Here is an 18,852-nt window from a genome sequence, read left to right as displayed (position 1 = left end):
ATGGGTCTATTAAAAGCACGTTTTTTGTCGTACAGGTCATTGAGACACTTAGTGTGACACTTAGCGTCTTGAGCAATTAAATCTGTGTCTCTCAACTTGGTCAATAATGTAGAACCACCCAAGGTAATAGCACACTCACGGACTTTAATATCCAAATTTGTGGTACAGATGCTGCGCAATGAGTCTTTTGAATCACTGGTATCACAAATAAAACAAACCGGTTGTGTGTAAACCAAATTTGATTTTCTCATCACTTGAAATTGATCGCCTGAATGAACTGTGCTCAACATTGAGTGCCTGGGGTTCAATTAATAAAGATTCACCCTCTGCAGCTAGGGATGCGCAACAAAAACGTTTAGCTGCTCGATTGAGTTCAGTGGAATAGTAAAAAATTCTGCAGGGTTTATGCCACTTTGCTTTGTTCGCAATTAAAGTACTTTCAAAGCCACTGCCATTATCTAATCACCATGCAGAAAATTTTTTTTTTCTCAATTTACCAATTCGGGCTTGATTTTGATGAAACTAATGTTAGAAATCTATTTTTATAATGTGAAAGTGTAGCTTTTACATCAGATGGTTGGACTGCAAAAAATGGTGATCCTTTTGAATCTCTCACACTCCATTGCATCAACAGTGATTTTGAGTTGAAAAAGTACAGTTTGGATTACCAGACTCATTTAAATAGGAAAACAGGTCCTTTACTTGCCAAAGGATTAGACACTATGATTTCAAAATATGAAGTCTTGGCAAGGCCTGACCTAGAAAGAACATGTGTGACTGATGGTGCAGCTAACATGAAGGCAGCTGTCAGTTTATCAACTTTATTGGACAAGCAATTGGTGTGTGTTGATCACATGTTGAACAATTGTTTGAAAGACACATTAGAAAATGGTGAGGTTAAGGTAATTGTTGATAAGTGCAAGAGACTTGCTCAAAGGACACATCAAAGCACTAAGGATTGGTATGAAATCAAACAAGAATGTGAATCTCTAGGGTGTAATCCAATCAAGCTAATCCAACCAGTGCAAACAAGATGGAATTCAAATGCAATGCTGTTCAAGTCAGTGTTAAGAAATGAGCAAGGTTTGAAGTCTGTCAGAGATAACAGCCTGAATGCAAACTTGACAATACTTATACCAAGTGATGAAGATTTTCAAGTAATTGCAGAACTTCATCCTTTCTTTGCAAAATGTCAAGAATACTCAGAGATTTGGTCCTCAGATAAAACACCTACAGTTCACAAGATCCAGCAACACCTCTTTTCATTGATTACTATGTGCCATAGGACAGTTACACAAAATACTTCAGGTAAAAAATATTTTTTTGTGATTCTTTCGATTCTTACTAATAATTTCGATAATTATCAACAAATTTCAATTCTTTCGATTCTTTCAATTCTTTTGAATAATTATCAACAAATTATGCAATTTAGATTATTTATATATTTTTTTCTTTTCCAGGTTCAAGAATTGCTAAAGATGCAATGACCAGGTTTATAGAATACTTGGAAACTAGAATTCCAGATAAAGGCACTGAAGTTAATCACTTTAATCTTGCAAGTGTGTTTGATCCATTTTATAGAGGTTATTCTATCACGTTAATCAAGGGCAACAAAGATCATTTAGATGGAATAATAGACCAACTGGTAGACAATCATCCAACTACCAGAGAATACAATGAGGCTTATGAGGCTTCATTACCTTCTGCACAGCCAAACTTAGATGAAGATATGGATGATTTTGAGAGAATGGCCATGGAAAATTATGGAAATGATGCACCAACTTTGGCAGGACCATCAGAGCCTCCTCTAAAGGTAGATATTCATTTTTATTAATAATAATTTCGATTCTTATAAATATTTCCGAAAGAACCGAAAACCACTAAGAACCAAAATTGGAACCAAAATTCCAATTTCGGTTCTTAGCGGTTCTTAGCAATTCCAAAATTCCTGCTAGGAATCGAAAAGAACCGAAGTTATCGGTTCTTTATCAGAATCGGAATCGAAATTTACCGTAATTTCGATTCTTTCTTAAAATAAGGAATCGAAATTTACCGAAATTTCGAATCTTGCCTAAAATAAGGAATCGAAAAGAACCGAAGTTATCGGTTCCTTATCAAATTAGGAACCAAAATTTACCGAAGGTACCGTTTTTCGGTAATTCCAGTCTCTGGATAGCCTACCAAAAGTCGGCAGCCAAAAATAATTTCTTATCCTACCGAAAGTCTGTTTCATTGGCTAAGAATTTCACGTGTCAAATCAACCAATAAAACACGCTTTCGTTAGAATAAATAATTTTAAGAAATTTCGGTAGAAAAAATAATTTCAGGTGTCAAAACAATTCGAAGTGTTATATATCATATAGTGAAAATGGCAATCGCTTTTACTTCCTCTGAATCCTTTTCATCATTTTTATTGTTAAAAGAAGCTATTAAAAAGTATGAAGATACTAATTTTGTTAAGTTATGGATTAGAGATGCTAGAACTATTGAGGCTGCTAGAAAATCTGTTCCAAAGAAAGCTGCTGTTAAATACTATTTCAGTATTGTTGTATACATGGTGGTCAAAAATTTAAATATAGTGGCGAGGGAATACGTAAAAGCTCGTAAGTTATTGTTTGTTTTTTTGCAGGATAATGTCAAAAAAACCAATTACAATTTTTTTAAGAGTCATTTTTTGTAAGAATCAGGCAGTCAATGGAAGTGACCTCCTCCAAATTGCTTGAATTTTTTATATATTGATCAGAATATAGAAAAAACCTGTTGGGGAAAAAAAAAATTTTCAAAAATGTTTCGTTCACTCGGAATCTGGGCTTAAATTTTTGAGATTTTTTTAAAAATTTTTAGAAATTTAGTTTTTGCCACCTTTGAACCCATTTTTTTGGCAAGGCAAAAAGTTGCACATAGCTTTTGTAGTTAATATCAGACGTAACCCAAAAGCTCTCTCCAAAAAATATAAAAAAGTTGCGTGACACTGTGCGGTTGGCTAATTATCATAGTTCAAAAGTACAAAATCAATCAGTTTTGTCAACTTTTAATCGGAGTTAATTCTAGCGGCGAAGTGTTGCACACAATTTTTCTTTTAGGATTTGAAATTATCAAAGGTATTGAGTCTAAAAATGCAAAGAAAGTTATGTGATACCTAAGGCCTATTAATATATTAAGGCTTGGAAATTGGAAAAAAATGTTTTAGTATACTTACAAAATGAACCATTACGGCAGAGGCGCTTAGTTTTGTAAAAATGTAAACATATCCAACTGTCAATACAAAAAAGTCCTAACATAATAATAAAAAAAATTCGTGTGATCTTTAGATATTAAGTTAAAAATAAAGGTACAAATTGTTAAAAATGATTAAGTACGAAGAGATATTTTTTTGGACACACAGATGAGGTTTTCGCTCACAATAAAATTTCTATCATCCAAAATTAGCATTTAGCATTACACAAAACATTGCACGTAATGTTAAGAAAAAATTTAAGCGTTTCTGACTATGATATAGAAATCATAACAATTGAAATAAATAATAATAGAAAAAAATACATGATCAGAAGTGAATTATTTAAATTTACGTCATAACCAAATAACTTGTGGTGATCGAATGGAAGAAGAATCGCTGATATCACGATTGTGGAGAAACAAGTTAGTGGGCGGTTGTTTACTTTACCATAAAAATGTCTTAACTTTATTTTAACGATCTTTAAAATTTGCATAAATAGAGTAGATATTTTATCATTGCTATTGAGAAATAGGTGCTGCATAAATAGAACTTGTTTTTAGTTGAGTATGAAACAAAACAAATATTTTTATGAAAACTGTTGTTGCTTTTCAAAAGGAAATTGTGGATCATTCAAAAAACATAAAATTATAAACAAAATGTTCTACATTCATCAGCTGGGAGATGTTGATGTTAAGAAACACCTCATCAACTTAAAGGTAATTATGTATTTTAAATTTACGCAGACTGTAATATAATTTTTATAATTACATACTTTATAACTTCTCTGCAATAAGATTTTGAGACAAAGTTCTTTAAACAAAAAAAAATAGCTCTTTTAATTAATTCCTCACTCTTTTAATAAATAATCACTAAATTAATCACACTCTTGCAATATTGTATCTTAATAATAACAACAACGTATTTCAAACTTGTAAACATTTTTCGTGAAGAATCAGATTATAAACAATGCTTTAAATGACACACTTAATAATTGTTTAAAAAATTGTTTTTAGGTCATGCGATTAAACGATAATAATATTTGGGAAGAAAAAGGACTTATTGCAAATAGACTTAAAAGAAATCTTGAAAAGGATGAACAAATATGTGCTTTTCACCGGTACACGTTTGGTATTGCATGGAGTCCTCCAAAAACATGCTTTCATCCTCACCATCTAAATATAAAAGGAAAAAAATCTCCCGCTTTAAGGGCGTCACCAATACATGTCGTCATATCAATGTCAAAGCGATACAATGAAGTATTTTCAGTTGGTGCAATGCTGTGTTTTACCCATTTAAAGCAAGAAACTGCTTTATCTAGAGTCAACGAAAACACCAATTTATGTACAGAAACACAAACACAACAAGAACAAACATATATGACACCTGCTACTTCAGATGAAGAATTTGATCCCGGTGAAATTAATGTTTCACAGGAGATTTTGGACGAATCTCTAAGAAGCCGTGAGAGTGTAACTGAGGTTCTTAATGCAAGCCCAATAAAATTTAGATTAAAAAGGAAGTTCGAATATCTGGAAGATACTACTAAAGATAAGTTAAAACGCAAGTATGTTCGCCTAGAAAACTTATTAAAGAAAAAATTTGCGGAAGCTGTTGCTCCTGGACAAGAGGAAATACTTATAGATTTTCTTAACAGTAAAAATGTTGATGAAATAAATAGCCCTCTCCCAATTGAAATTATTCGTGCTCAGAAAGTATATAAGCAAAGTGATTCCATGGGAAAGTTAGTTATCCTCTCATTATTAGACCATACCAAGTATACCAAAAAGTTTATAATGAACACATTTGAGTGTACCAAACATCGTATAGAAACAGCAAGAAAATGGCATGCATCTCATAAAGGGTTGGCATTTTCAGAGAAGAAAGTATTCGTCCGATCTAGTCTTGATCAAACAAAGTGTGAACATTTCTTAGACTTTATATTTACAAGCGGTATTTTGCATGATGTTGCTTATGGAATAACCAAATTAAAATACGACAGCGGTGAAGAACAAAAGATAGTGCATGCAATACTGACGACAAAATATAGCCACGCTATCATGTTCTATCGAAAAAGTTGTAGTGAAAACAATTATATACCATTATCTGATTCAAGTTTGTGGAAAGTATTGCATGCAATAAAACCTTCAAGTCGAAAAAGCTTAGCTGGATTAGATGATGTTACTGCTTCAGGCATGAATGGTTTTCAAACATTACAAAAATTGACACAAAGATTTAGTTCTAAATCTCTCGAAGCTGCCCTTGAAAAAGGAAAAAGGTATTTGAAAACAAGTTATCAAACCAATTGTAGTGTCAATGACTCAAACATTTCTTCTCATAGCTCAAAACATGCCTTATCAGATCCATCTGAAAAAAATCTTCAATCCAACACAGAGATATCAGAAGTGGTATGTGCCGATTGCTATGATTTGTGCAAAGCTATCGAGATGATCAAAGAACTAACAATTAAAAATTCTGACGATGCTGATTCTATTTATGATTTGGAAATTGCAGTAAAGGATGTATTCAACTACATAAAACACCTGATGAGAGATTCTCAACAGAAAAAGGCAAAAATCGAAGCTTTTAAGCAATTAAACGATGAAACTGCTTTCTGGCTTAAAGATTTTTGTCAAAAAATTCTTCCGGTTCGATACAGAGAGGGCCAAAGAGAGTATTTTGGCAAGAAAGAAATGAGTTTACATGTGGATATATTCTTCATAAAAATAGCAGGAAAGTTATTCAAACGTGTTTACTTTACTTCAATGTATAGGTGTGATCAGGGAATAGGTGATGTTGTTTCGTTAGCCACTGCAGTTTTAGACCAATTCAGAATTGATCAACCGCATATCAAGAAAATGTTTACCAAATCTGATAATGCCGGCTGCTATCAGGGAAATCTTTCAGCTGAAGCAATCTACAATGTATGCAAAGAGAGAGATATAAAGTTGCTGAGATATGATTATAATGAACCCTGTTGTGGAAAAGATCAATGTGACAGGGAGAGTGCAGTTGTAAAGACAATTTTAAGGAGTTACGTTGACTCTGGTAATAATCTTTTGACTGCTGAAGATATACACAAGGCTATGCATTATAGTTTTGGCGCTAAAGATGCAAAAGTAGCAGTTGCTCAAATTAGCAATGATAAAACTGTAGTTACTGGACCAAAGATTAAGAACATTAGCAACTATCACTCATTTGAGTTTGGTGAGAAAAGTATGAAGATGTGGCGTTATTTCAATATCGGTGAGGGAATTGAACAAGAGTATGGAAATCTTAAAATTCAACCCTCGATTAAGTTGTTGTTGACATACAGAAAAATCAGATAATTCAATTAAGCGTAACAAGTCACTTAAGGAAAAACAGAAAAGAAGTGACAGGCAATTATATTCATTAAGATTTTGCACTGAAATGAATTGTACTTTATCATTTGAAAGCGATGCTGAGTTAGAAGAACACATGCTATCCGGTCTTCATACAGTTCCGAAATCATTAACATCATTGGATAAAGTTCGCAACTCGTTTGTTCATAAGATGAAAATTACTTCACAACTAAATATGCCAATTTCTTCATCCTCTAACAGTGCTTCCGTAAAAGACAAACCACATTGCATGAACATTTTTCTATTGCAAGGTTGGGCATTACCAGTTCGAAGTTCTTTTAGATTTTCAAATCAGCAGAAAGAACTGTTGTATAAATACTTTATTCGTGGAGAAGAATCAGGTAATAAAATGAGCCCTGAGCAGGTTCACATGCAGCTGAGGAGAGAACTTCCGCCTGATCAATATGTAACTAGCCAACAGATAAGATCTTTATTTTCAAGGTAGGCATTGTTGCTATCAAAACTTTTGCAAATTAGATTATGTTTCTGACTGTTAAATAGTTCTTTTACAAATATGAAATTAAAATTTAGGTGAAAGTTATAATTTTGTGTGTTTGTTTACATATGTTTAAAAATATGTACAATTGATATTGTTATAGATTTAGTAACCTGAAAAGAAAAGGTAAGCTGGTAGAACCGACAACAGAAAATAATGAAAATAGTCAGGTTAACGATACCAAAGAAGTTTATGGCGAAAATGATGACTTTAATCTGGCAGGAGACAATGAAAATGATAATAAATATGAGGAAGACATCGCCAATCTTGCAAAAGAAATTTGTCTTGTATGGAAAGTGAATGATTGGGTTGCTGTTGCATATGAAAAACAATGGAATATTGGATATATTGTGGAGGTAATATTATTCAAAGTACATATTAGTTTCAAGTTTTTATTTTGTTTTACAAAACAGTGCTCTAAAATAAAAGGAATATAAATAAAATGTAAAAATATTTTCAGAATGACATTATATAAGACTTTACAAGTTTTATTGAATGTAAGCAAAATTAAACAAATCATAAACTCTTTATTATATTATTTTAAATGTTGCGCTAATACTTTTAGGTATCTATAACTGGGATCAGAGTTAATTGTATGATTAACGGGCAAGAGAAGAATACTTTTCGCTGGCCAGTTACTACCGAGGAGATAAATAACCAAACTGATAAAATTATCTGTTTAGTAAATGCTCCTTTTCTAATCAGTGGTTGTGGTGATTATTCATTATCCGAAGAAGACTATAATACAGTCATATCATTATTCTTAGAGAAACTTACTGCAGCAGAGTAGAAATTATGTGTGATGTGGTGGATAATGTGTGTAAATGACTCTATTAATAAATGAAAAACTAATTTTTAAATGGAAAAACATTTAAATGTTTGATTTATGTTTTATTTAATTAGCAATATAGTTATCTTAATGTTAGATTTTTGTTCAGTTTTTAATTCATGTTATATCATGCGTGTGAAAAAATCACACGAATTTTTTTTATTATTATGTTAGGACCTTTTTGTATTGACAGTTGGATATGTTTACATTTTTACAAAACTAAGCGCCTCTGCCGTAATGGTTCATTTTGTAAGTATACTAAAACATTTTTTTCCAATTTCCAAGCCTTAATATATTAATAGGCCTTAGGTATCACATAACTTTCTTTGCATTTTTAGACTCAATACCTTTGATAATTTCAAATCCTAAAAGAAAAATTGTGTGCAACACTTCGCCGCTAGAATTAACTCCGATTAAAAGTTGACAAAACTGATTGATTTTGTACTTTTGAACTATGATAATTAGCCAACCGCACAGTGTCACGCAACTTTTTTATATTTTTTGGAGAGAGCTTTTGGGTTACGTCTGATATTAACTACAAAAGCTATGTGCAACTTTTTGCCTTGCCAAAAAAATGGGTTCAAAGGTGGCAAAAACTAAATTACTAAAAATTTTTAAAAAAATCTCAAAAATTTAAGCCCAGATTCCGAGTGAACGAAACATTTTTGAAAATTTTTTTTTTCCCCAACAGGTTTTTTCTATATTCTGATCAATATATAAAAAATTCAAGCAATTTGGAGAAGGTCACTTCCATTGACTGCCTGATTCTTACAAAAAATGACTCTTAATACGTCTACCTAGTCTGAATAGAATTTATCATAACTACACACTGATTTCTATTTTTTATAAAATCCAATATTAGATGTGGCAAGTAATCATCACTTAGTGCTTTAGCAAAAATATCTAATACTTCAAGTTTAGTTACATACAACTAGTAACTAATACCTCAAGTTTAATAACATAAAACCCCTAGGTTAGTTGCATACAACTTTAAACAAAAAAAGCTATGAATGGCTGTTTCAAGATGAGCTTTAAGGCTTCTTGTTTTTTTTTTTGTTTTTTTGTTTTGAAAATATTCACTCAAGAGGGTGTTACTAAAACTCTTATAACTTTTGATGTATTAGAGATAATTTTGTTCTGTAAAAAACTTAAAAAACAAGTAAAATTTCACTTAAAAAATCTCACATTTAAGGTGGCTTTATTTGCGAATGATTTTATTTCAATGAAAATTATTATATATCTAAAATAGAACATATTTTGGATTCTGATTATAACTATTATTATAGAACTTTTTAAAAAAAACTGTCCTTTCTACCTGCATTTTAAAGCATCAGAAGATGGGCAATGTTTAGTTTTACAAGATATGGATAAAACACATAACCATGAAGTATCCTAATCAAAGAAGACTCCCTGATTATGCTATTCAAAAAGCTACAGAGTTAATTCATTTAAAACCTAACAAAAAACTGCTGCAAAAAGAGTTGATAAACTCCGCAGGCAAAATAATAACTCTTAGAGATATATCTAATATTTCTGCTTTATCTCATAAAACTGACACCCGGAATGATATTGGAACTTTTGTTGCAACATTAAAAGAAAAATAGTAAGTAATCTCTGAAATAACTTTGTACTCTTTCGTTCACTGTTTCATTGAATTTGTATAATTATATATTTCATTGAATTTATACATAAAAACATAATTATATTATTTTTAGATGCTAATGTTGAAGTTTTAACAGACTCTGAAAATAATTTAAAAGGGATTTTTTCCCAAGACACATTTATGCATAGTGCATACAATGCATATCCAGAGTTCATATGTATAGATGCAACTTATAAATTGTTACAAATTCGACTGCGTGTTTATATTATACTTTGTGAAGATAGTGTTGGTTATTATGTTGCTTTATACATTTTGTTTGCTTTTAGTACATACTATCAATATATTTTGCAAAATTGTTCATTATTTGCTTTTTTTTTAAAATAAATTTGTATATTTGATTTGAAATATTTTTAATTAATGTTGATATCATTAAACAGGTGAAAATGAAGTAGCTGCTGTAGGTTTACTTACAAATGAGGATGCAGGTGAAAGTGAAGTAGCTGCTGTAGGTTTACTTACATTGAGGTTTGATTTTTTTTCTCATGCAGTACATATATTTGATTTCCATGGATAGGTAGCCTCCAAAAAACATTTCAAATTCATTTTGTGTCAAATTTATAAACTATACTGTGGTGACTTAGAGCACCTAAAGAAGTTGACATTTGGAAAAAAAATTTTTTTCAGTCCTGTTACTTTGAACCTGAAATTCTAATGTCTTATTGCAACTGGGGGAAATATGCTCTGTGGGACAGTCCTATGGTCCTCCAGTGATGTTTAAAGATGTCAGTTACAGATGAATCTCATATTTTACTCTTTTAGATTATATAAGTAGCATAGAAATTATTTAATTGGTATCTCTTTTGTTTAGCTAAGTTACTGTCATATCAAACAAAAATATTTTTATAACTTATACTTGAAACTAAATTATTGACAATAAACTCTTTTTTTTAATTATTAGTTGGTTTGTGGAAACGTTTAAGAGAAACAATGTTTCTTGGTCAAAGACTAATCCCATCATGACAGACAAAGACTTGACAGAGAGACATGTTTTACGTGCTGCTTTTCCAGATGCATCTCTGTTACTTTGCTTATTTCACACTCTTAGGTAACTTGAGCTTATAAATGTATTGTAAAATTGCACAATTAATATAGTTAGATCATCAATATGTCGTCACTTGTTTTTGTGGGGATGGCAGATATCTCTGTACATACATCCACCAATTAAGGGAAAAGGCCGCAAGGGAGTTGCTACCACATCAACTGTTGATAAAGTGTGTAATGGAAAAAATGACAATATGAGAAATATCCAACTCATGCAAACGTTTTATATGTAATGATTCATATAAAACTCAAGTGTTACAAATTTATGTATTTTGTAAATAATAAAATGATCTAACTTTTATTTTAAGAACTTTCAATCGTGAAATTACTACTGTCAAGCTTGGGATCACAAGTGGACAACGAACATCATGTCTTGAACTCATTAAGAAATTAGCTTATGCAACGTCAGAGGACCAATACAATGATTTTTATGGGATATTTATTTCATCAGCACCTACCACAGTTGTGAATTATTTTAATGATAACTGGCACAACATTCATAATGAGTGGGTTTTTGGTTTAAATTATGCTTGTACAAATTTTATGAACACCACAAATAACCGTTTAGAGAATTTTAATGGTAAACTAAAAGAAGTTATTGACTTTAATAGTACTTTGGAAAACTTTCTTGATAAATTTTATGTTTTATTAACCTCAATGCGGAATGAAAGAGACCACCAAACTATTTATCAAATGCAAAAAATATATGTTGATATGTTTGAACCTAATTCTGCTGAGGCAAGTTTTAAAGAAATTCTGACATCATATGCGTTTCAGCTAGTGTTAAAACAAATGACCTTGCGTTGCGAAGTCAAATTTTTATCTTGTGAACATAATAATTATATAGTCAAAAGTAGTGATGGTCAGCTTAAAGTAACTTCTATTTCATGTGCTTGTATATTTTTCAAGTCCATGAGTCTGCCTTGTCACCATATCTTTGCTCTTTGCCAGTTGCAAGGAATGAATCTGTTTGATGCTGAGCTATGTACAGAAAGATGGACCAGGGAGTATTATTGTCAACATCAGCGAGTTTTTAGTACACCTGCCAGAAATGAAGAGTCTTGTGTAAAGCTTCATGCTGCTCCAAGAAAAAAAATACTTTCTCAGCATGAAAAGTTCAAGCTTGCTCTTCAAGCAACTTCACTTCTAGCTACTTTAGTATCAGAGTCTACTGGACATACTTTTGAACAGCGAATGAACCTTCTTCAGGCATTGCAAAAGGGTTGGGAACATGGGAAGGTCATGGTTGTAAATGAACTTGTTGAGAAAGACTCTATATTCTTAACTCCGGATTTTTCCATTGCAGGAGTACAAGAGGGTACATCAACATCATCAACTGTTGAAGAATCGTTTCACAGTGAACTAGAGAAATTAGCAGACCTGAATGGAAACCCTCAGAACAAAGATAAAGTAATCAGAAAAGTGCAGTCAGAACAATCTGTTGTGGATAACACAAAACCACACCAAGAAGAATGTTTAGTTGAGGAAAATGAAGGAGGTATTACAGTTAAGTATAAATTTAGAAATTGTTATCTGCTATTGAAAATAAAATACGTAAAGTATTAGTCATGTAAGAATAAGAAGAATAAGAATTATATAATCTTATACATTTATTTTAGTTTCTGGTTTAAAGAAGATTCATTTGCCTCAATGTGTTGTCCAATGTGGGCGCCCTAAAGGTGCTACACTTACAACTATAGGTCTGCCTAAAAAACATTACCGACAGTCTTCTGATGTTCCAGTTCCTTTTTTGAAACTTGATTCTGTTCAAAGACATGCTAGTATGTTAAAAATGATTATATTACATGTTGTAAACATCTGTATACTGTTTTGTATAGTTTTATATTTGATAACATCTAGTTGCAAACAAAACCAAATGGGTACAAAGTTAATTTGGGTAGAGCTTATTTGTGAAATTATTTTTTAAATTTGCATTAATAATTCATTAAAGTTTAACTTCAATTTTTCTTTTAGTAGTTAATTCTATGGTATTAGTAATATTAGTAATAAAGATCTGTTTGTTCTCTTATAGTGATGCTTAGTTGGATTTTAAAAGCTGATGATGTACAGAAAGCTCTTTCTAGCACTCTAATTGATAGCAGTGCTATAGAAAAAAGACCAGATTGCATTTCATCCTCAATTCTTGATGAATGTGCATTAGAATTTCTTACATCAATTTAGTTATATTTTACCTCAGATGCATGGAAAACTGTCTATAAAGTAATTGACGCTAAAAAAAATCAACACATTTGGCCTTGTGCTGTATGCCAGAAAAGCACAAATGAAGGAAATAAAACTGGCAGTGCAATTGCATGCGATTCATGCCTCTTGTGGTCACACAGAAAATGTGTAGGCCAGAAGGAAGATTCTCTTTTAAAAGCAAGATATTGGTATTGTCGTTCTTGTTATGCAAGGTAATAGCTATTTTAGCGTACTTATGCAGCATGTATTATATAGATTATATGAATTAGATACAAGTGTTGATAGTATTATCTAGATTGTATAGATTTTATGGATAGTATTTATTTATAGATTGGATAGATTTTATGGACAGTACTTAGTTATAATTGTATAGATATATATTTTGACATTCTGTTAGTTTTTTTTTTGTATGTTGAATTAAACAGTCATTAACAAAAAGTAGAGACCGCCGATTCGTTACTGTTTATCGGTTTGCGGATTGTGCACCGAATTATCTATGCTAAACGGTTCAAACTACTTACGGATTGATTTGATCCGAAAATAATTTATCGGAAAATAATTCGTTAAAATTTTTTCGGATTATTTTTTCGGATTGCAATCCGATTCGATACTTTCGGATCGGATTGCAATTCGAAAAATTTTTTTCGAATTGGAATCCGAACCGATATTATTTTTACGGATTTATACGGATTCAGAATAAAAAAAGCTTTCGAATTAAGATTCATTTTTATTTATTTATAATATTCAAATATACAATGAAACGAAATGATTTCCTTGTTAAGAAATAAAAAAAAGTCAAAATCACACTGAAAGTTAATCATTTTCCAAATTCATTTCCTGGCCACACAATGTCTTGAATTTTACTGAGTTGCTTAGTGTTTTCTTTCATATATACCAACATCTCAACCTTTGAGATTGAAAGATTGGTTCTTCTAGAGCTGTATATATTCTCTGCTGTTGAGAAAACTCTTTCAGATGTTGATGATGCAGCAGGTATACAGAGGTTTTTTCTGGCCAGCCTTGACATTATTGGGTAAATATACTGGTTTTGTTTCCAGAATTCCAGTACATTTGTATTTGCTGGAACTGGTTTTGAATTCAAATACCCCTCAATTTCAGTAGAAATGGCTTTCTTGGTGCTTGTTTCACCTCCAGGATTAATGTAACCTGCACCAAACACTTTCTTCCTCAGTTGTTCAGTGAAATCAAAGTCGTCATCATCTTCATCATCCAACATTGAAGGGGAAGGAGTGCTTTGGCTAGCCAAAATTTCTTTTTTTGACAGTTCTTCCATAGCTTTTTTTACTGCAGTTTTGACTACTTCAAATTTTTCCCCCTCATCCACAAAGCACATGCCCTTGCTGTTAGGATCTAAAAAATGAGCTATAGAGAGTTCAATATTCATCAACTCCCCTTCGAATCTTTTGTTTAGATCTTCATTGAAGTAGTGAGCAAGCTCTGATGACACCTCGGTTTTTGGCTTGATCATCTCCCTTGCTAATCTTCCTCTGATGTTGTATAGGCAATTGATAACGGAACAGATACTAACATTCTTTTCACTGCTGCATTTCTCAGTGAATTCTGAAAAGCCTCTCAGAAGCCGGATGACAGATTGAATAGATTCCACTTCATCATCTGTTGGTAAAAGATCTGTCAACTTACAACCTCCAGAAACAGTAGGGTTCGGATTCTTTAAAGAATGCATCGCCGGAAGAAGATCCACCACAGACTCCATTTGATGGAGGCCAGAGTTCCATCTTGTGGGGCATCTCTGTACTAACTTCGTTCTGGAGTTTTTTAAGGCTTTGGCAGCATTAACTAAAGTCATAGCTTTTTGAGAGGACTGGTTGAAGTGACCTACTAATTTTGTTATTTTGTGGTTGAGAATTGACCATTTTGGACATCTTTTATCATCGACAGCACCACTGACAACTAGATTTAGACGGTGGTCGACACACCAAATTGCACTTTGAACCCCAATTGATTTCCTAACACCTGCTTTGAACCCCAATTGATTTCCTAACACCTGCACCGTCGACTGTTATCCAGGTTTTGACTCCAAAATCAAGTTCCAGTTTGTTGATAGATTTATTGAGCTTCTTGGCAATATTGTCGGCAGTATGTTGTTCGGGGAAGTAGGACATTTCTACCAAGAAGCGCTTTAATTGGAACTTTGAATCTATATAGTGGAGTGTAAGGCTCATGAAAGACAAATTGGTGTGATCAGTGGTCCACACGTCGGATGTAAAGGCCACTCCATCAAGATTTGACTTGTCTGAATTGAAAATGTTTTTTACTTGTTCCTTGATGAATTTAAAAAGGAGAGGAATGTATTTTGTAGATGTATTCTTTGCTGTAATGGCTCTGAATTGACCGTTGGTTGCAGTTCTCATCATCCGGGTGAATGCGTCAGTTTCTACAATAGAAAATGGTTGAGTGTCCTCAATCACCCATTTAGTAATGTCAACAACAGTTCTTATTTGATTGATGTCAGTAACTTCCCATTCAGGTTTGGTAGCCTGTTTTCTGCCTTGCAGTGTCTGTGTGTTGGAAGTGCCACAAGTTCCACTTGGTCCAGGCTTTGGCGATACTGGTGTATCTTTTTGTGTTTGTGGACATCTCCTCTTTTTTCCTCTTTCTTGTGTTTGTTCAAAATCTGAGTCTTCAGAGGCAAGCTCATCAAAAATGTCTGGTATTGTTGATTTTTGCTTGTCTCTCCTTTCTAATTGTTTATATAAACTCAAGTGGACTCTTTTCAAATGGTTCCTTAAAGGACTTGTGGTGCTTTTATTGATCAAGTATATTTTGCCACAGGCCTTGCATTTTGCCTTGTTTTCCTCCACATTGTTGAAGAATTCCCAAATATTAGACAGCTTAGGCATCTGAAAAGAAAAAAAAAGTGAAAAAAAAAAAAAAAAGAAACGAATCGGATTGAGTTTGCCATATCGGATCGGACGAATATTTCGGATTATTTATTGAATTTAAAACCCACAAAAACGGATCAGATTGTTAATAAGGATTACTTTTCGGATTAAAAATTCGAAAACACGGATCAAATCACATTTTCGATTTACTGACTTTTTATTGAAATATTTGCCTCAATATTTCCTTAATATTTGCCTTAATAAAACGTGATAGTTTTTTATGCATACAAACAGTTTCCGAAAAAGAACTAATTATTTATTAAGTTATTTGAAAATTTTCCTTAATATTCGTCTTAACAATAAATGATATTTTAGAGGCATGCATAAAGTTTTCAATAAAAGAACTAATTATTTGCCTTAATTATTGAAATGAGCGTAACAATTTTTCAAACTAGTTTTTATCTCTATTTCTATTTTTATTTCTGTTAATATTTAAGTAGAAGAAATATTACAATATAAATTTTATCGGACCAATCCACTAATTGAAGCAATCCGCAAAGCGAAATAATTCGCAAAGGAATTCGATCCACAAAAAAAAAAAAAAAAAAAAAACCGCAAAAATTCAGTTTGAAATATTCTTAACTTTTAAATCAAATTAATATAATAATGGCTTACCGTAATAAATGTAGGTGAAGAATAGTAGACTTGATCTGTTGAACGAATTGTTGTATGTTAAGATTTCCAAATAGAACTGATTGAAAATAAAAAAGAAATCCACTATTTATAGGACGCGCACATAATAAAAACGTAATTTTTTTGGACCACACCATTTAATGGTGACGCGAACGGAACGCGATTCGTATAATTCGCTAAACGAATTAAAGTTAAATTGATTTGTAAAAATTTTTCGGATTAATAATCCGAACAGCAAAGAGAATCCGCAAAAAAAAAAATCCGCTAGTAGTTCGTAAAAATTTTTCGGATTGATAATCCGAACAGCGAAGTGAATCCGCAAAAAAAAAAATTCGCTAGTGGTTCGTAAATTAGTTTTCGGATTATTAATCCGAAAAATTTTTACGAACTGACTATTTTAATCCACAAAATAAGTCGGATTGGCCTTTTGCGGATTTTACGAACCGAATCGGCGGTGCCTAACAAAAAGATGATCGAACCATAATTATTTGTAAATAAAAAATAAAAAACAGTTTTTAAAGTAATGACGTTCTTTTCATAATCAGTAACTCGTTTTAATTAGATTTTTTCAACCGTTGAATGTCTTTTTGTTTTTTTCTTTAATCAAAAGATATGAAATGCAAAGTCCTATGGTTTACCTTCTCGTGGTGCATTTCTTTAAATAAGTTACATAAGTTTGAAACTTATGTAATTTATGAACTAATAACCAAGGCAATGTTTGTAGTAAAGTTATTTGCAATAAGCTATTTAAAGTATGAATAAATTCTAATAATAGACGTTTTTGGTAAGATGATTAATGAATTGGTCAGTATAAAAATAATCAAGTTGTCAGTATTTTAAATAATGTGTATATACATCTACTGATTTAGGGGTAGGCGAGTTGAATGTACATACATCGATTGCTTTAGGGATAGGTGCAGTGGATATACATACATCAACTGAGTTTTTTGGTTTGTGCAGGCATTCTCTTGGGTAATGATCACAGTGCACTGACCATGTGACTATAAAACAGATGCCTTTTTTTCTTTTCAATAATGTTCAATACTTTATATTGATTTTAAAATCAATAGAAAATCTGAACATTATTGTTAAAAATAAAAAAAAAAAAATCATTTTGTTGATCAAAATAAGAAGACTTAATTTACAGAAAACTGTGAATTAAATGTATATGTTATACATAAGAACATTTACGGAAATAGCACGCACTTAGCTGAGGCCCTAACATCCCCCTGTAGGGTAAAGGAAGGTATGTTCGTGATATATGTAATTTCGTGATATTTCGCTCGGCATTTGTAGCGAACATACCTATTAGTCAAAAACATCGAAATTGCGTCAAATGGTACCCCGGGGTACTACTGTCGATTCACAAATAGTCGTTGGGTGCGTGTGATATGTCAATTGTTTACTATCAGTTTGTACATTCTTTAGCATTATTTAACGTGCGTTCAGCACATTTGTTTGGAGTACTTGTCCAACATTTTTATTTCCAGACTTGTGTTTTAAGGTAAGTAAATTATTTTTATTAAATATTAAACTAGAAAAGATGCTTGATTTAATGGTAAAACTTTTGTTTTTTTATTAACTTCCTATAACTTATGATTCCTTATCGCAGTTACACATTTTCTTAACGTTTTCACCTCAAATGAATTTACATTTTTAATCATGTTTCTTTTATTAAATATAATGACATGCATCACACATTAACATGGATGTTATATTACTTGCAAAAGAAAATGAAATATATTTATTTACATTTCCAGCTCATACTAGTCATTTATTACAACCACTAGATGTAGGAATATACAAGCCACTTAAGTCAAACTGGGCCACTAGCTTAAATGACTTTATGAGGGAAAATCCTGGAGAAAAACCAAATCGGACAACTTTTCATACAATATTGAATCCAGCATTTATTAAAAGCTTTTCTAAAAAAAATATAGAAAATGCATTTAAAAAAAGTGGCATTTGCCCTTTAAATAAAAATGCCATTCCTCCAGAAGCAATAGCTCCATCTCAATTGACAAACAGAGAGATTCAAAGTACAGAAATTCAACCACACAGTAATGCTGCTATACAAACATTGTTAACTATTCCATCTGTAGAGCCAACCACACCTAACCCTAATAGGCCAAAAAGGGATTCAAGTGCAAAGTGTCTGACTCCTCCTGATCAACCTATTCCATTAACTTCAAAGGATTCTATTCCTGTATGTTCTAAAAAAAGTAAAAAAAATAAAAATGCTTCAAAAGATGATGATTGGGAGTGCGGTGTTTGTAAAAAAAGTTACAACAGTGATGTAAAAAAAAAAAATGGAAAAAAATGGGTGCAGTGTTCCTATTGTTTAGTACCTTATCATGAGAGTTGTCAAACATATGAGGACATTGGTGAAGTATTTATGTGTGATACATGTTATCAACAAGAATGTGATTTAGAAAAATAAGTTAATCAGATATAAGTATGGTTAATA

The 18,852-nt window shown here is 31.9% G+C and overlaps 5 protein-coding genes and 3 pseudogenes across 8 annotated transcripts in view; all 8 read left to right on the top strand.

Annotated features, from left to right (window-relative positions):
* Positions 1-18,852, top strand: part of LOC149886947 (uncharacterized) — a 202,437-nt gene that overhangs the window by 98,172 nt on the left and 85,413 nt on the right. The window lies entirely within an intron of this gene.
* The window catches only part of LOC149886949 (uncharacterized), a 119,780-nt gene that overhangs the window by 43,657 nt on the left and 57,271 nt on the right, over positions 1-18,852 (top strand). The gene's annotated exons all lie outside the window — the stretch shown is intronic.
* LOC149886954 (uncharacterized) overlaps positions 1-18,852 on the top strand; it is a 71,192-nt gene that overhangs the window by 43,680 nt on the left and 8,660 nt on the right. The window contains exon 1 of one of the 2 annotated variants that reach the window (XM_090090403.1): positions 12,959-13,040. The exons of the other annotated variant lie outside the window; for it this stretch is intronic. Coding sequence (XP_089946529.1) covers positions 13,034-13,040 — 7 coding nt within the window. The 5' untranslated portion in view covers positions 12,959-13,033. Of the gene's footprint in view, positions 1-12,958; positions 13,041-18,852 lie in introns of those variants that run through there. 2 annotated transcript variants of the gene reach the window in all.
* LOC149886959 (uncharacterized) lies at positions 693-1,834 on the top strand. Its single transcript, XM_090090399.1, has 2 exons — positions 693-1,308; positions 1,461-1,834. Exons 1-2 carry the CDS (start codon positions 723-725, stop codon positions 1,832-1,834), a joined length of 960 nt encoding a protein of 319 aa, XP_089946525.1. The 5' UTR covers positions 693-722.
* Positions 2,369-9,526, top strand: LOC149886958 (uncharacterized; annotated as a pseudogene).
* On the top strand, positions 3,553-7,995 carry LOC145195479 (uncharacterized; annotated as a pseudogene). Its single transcript, XR_016453346.1, has 5 exons — positions 3,553-3,639; positions 3,833-3,933; positions 4,231-7,038; positions 7,197-7,449; positions 7,659-7,995. The product of XR_016453346.1 is annotated as an uncharacterized LOC145195479 (transcript).
* LOC149886957 (uncharacterized) lies at positions 8,632-12,924 on the top strand (annotated as a pseudogene). Its single transcript, XR_016453347.1, has 4 exons — positions 8,632-10,630; positions 10,935-12,124; positions 12,246-12,407; positions 12,659-12,924. The product of XR_016453347.1 is annotated as an uncharacterized LOC149886957 (transcript).
* Positions 16,272-18,840, top strand: LOC149886956 (uncharacterized). The gene has a single exon (XM_090090400.1). The coding sequence runs from the start codon at positions 18,091-18,093 to the stop codon at positions 18,823-18,825; it is 735 nt and encodes a 244-aa protein (XP_089946526.1). The 5' UTR covers positions 16,272-18,090; the 3' UTR covers positions 18,826-18,840.

This window comes from Hydra viridissima, unplaced genomic scaffold, assembly GCF_058129835.1.
Source record: "Hydra viridissima isolate aposymbiotic clone 2 unplaced genomic scaffold, HvirCarnegie_v1 scaffold_6, whole genome shotgun sequence".
In the NCBI taxonomy this organism is placed as follows: domain Eukaryota; kingdom Metazoa; phylum Cnidaria; class Hydrozoa; order Anthoathecata; family Hydridae; genus Hydra; species Hydra viridissima.
The sequence above is the reverse complement of the archived record's forward strand: the minus strand, read 5'-3'. Positions and strand labels throughout refer to the sequence as shown.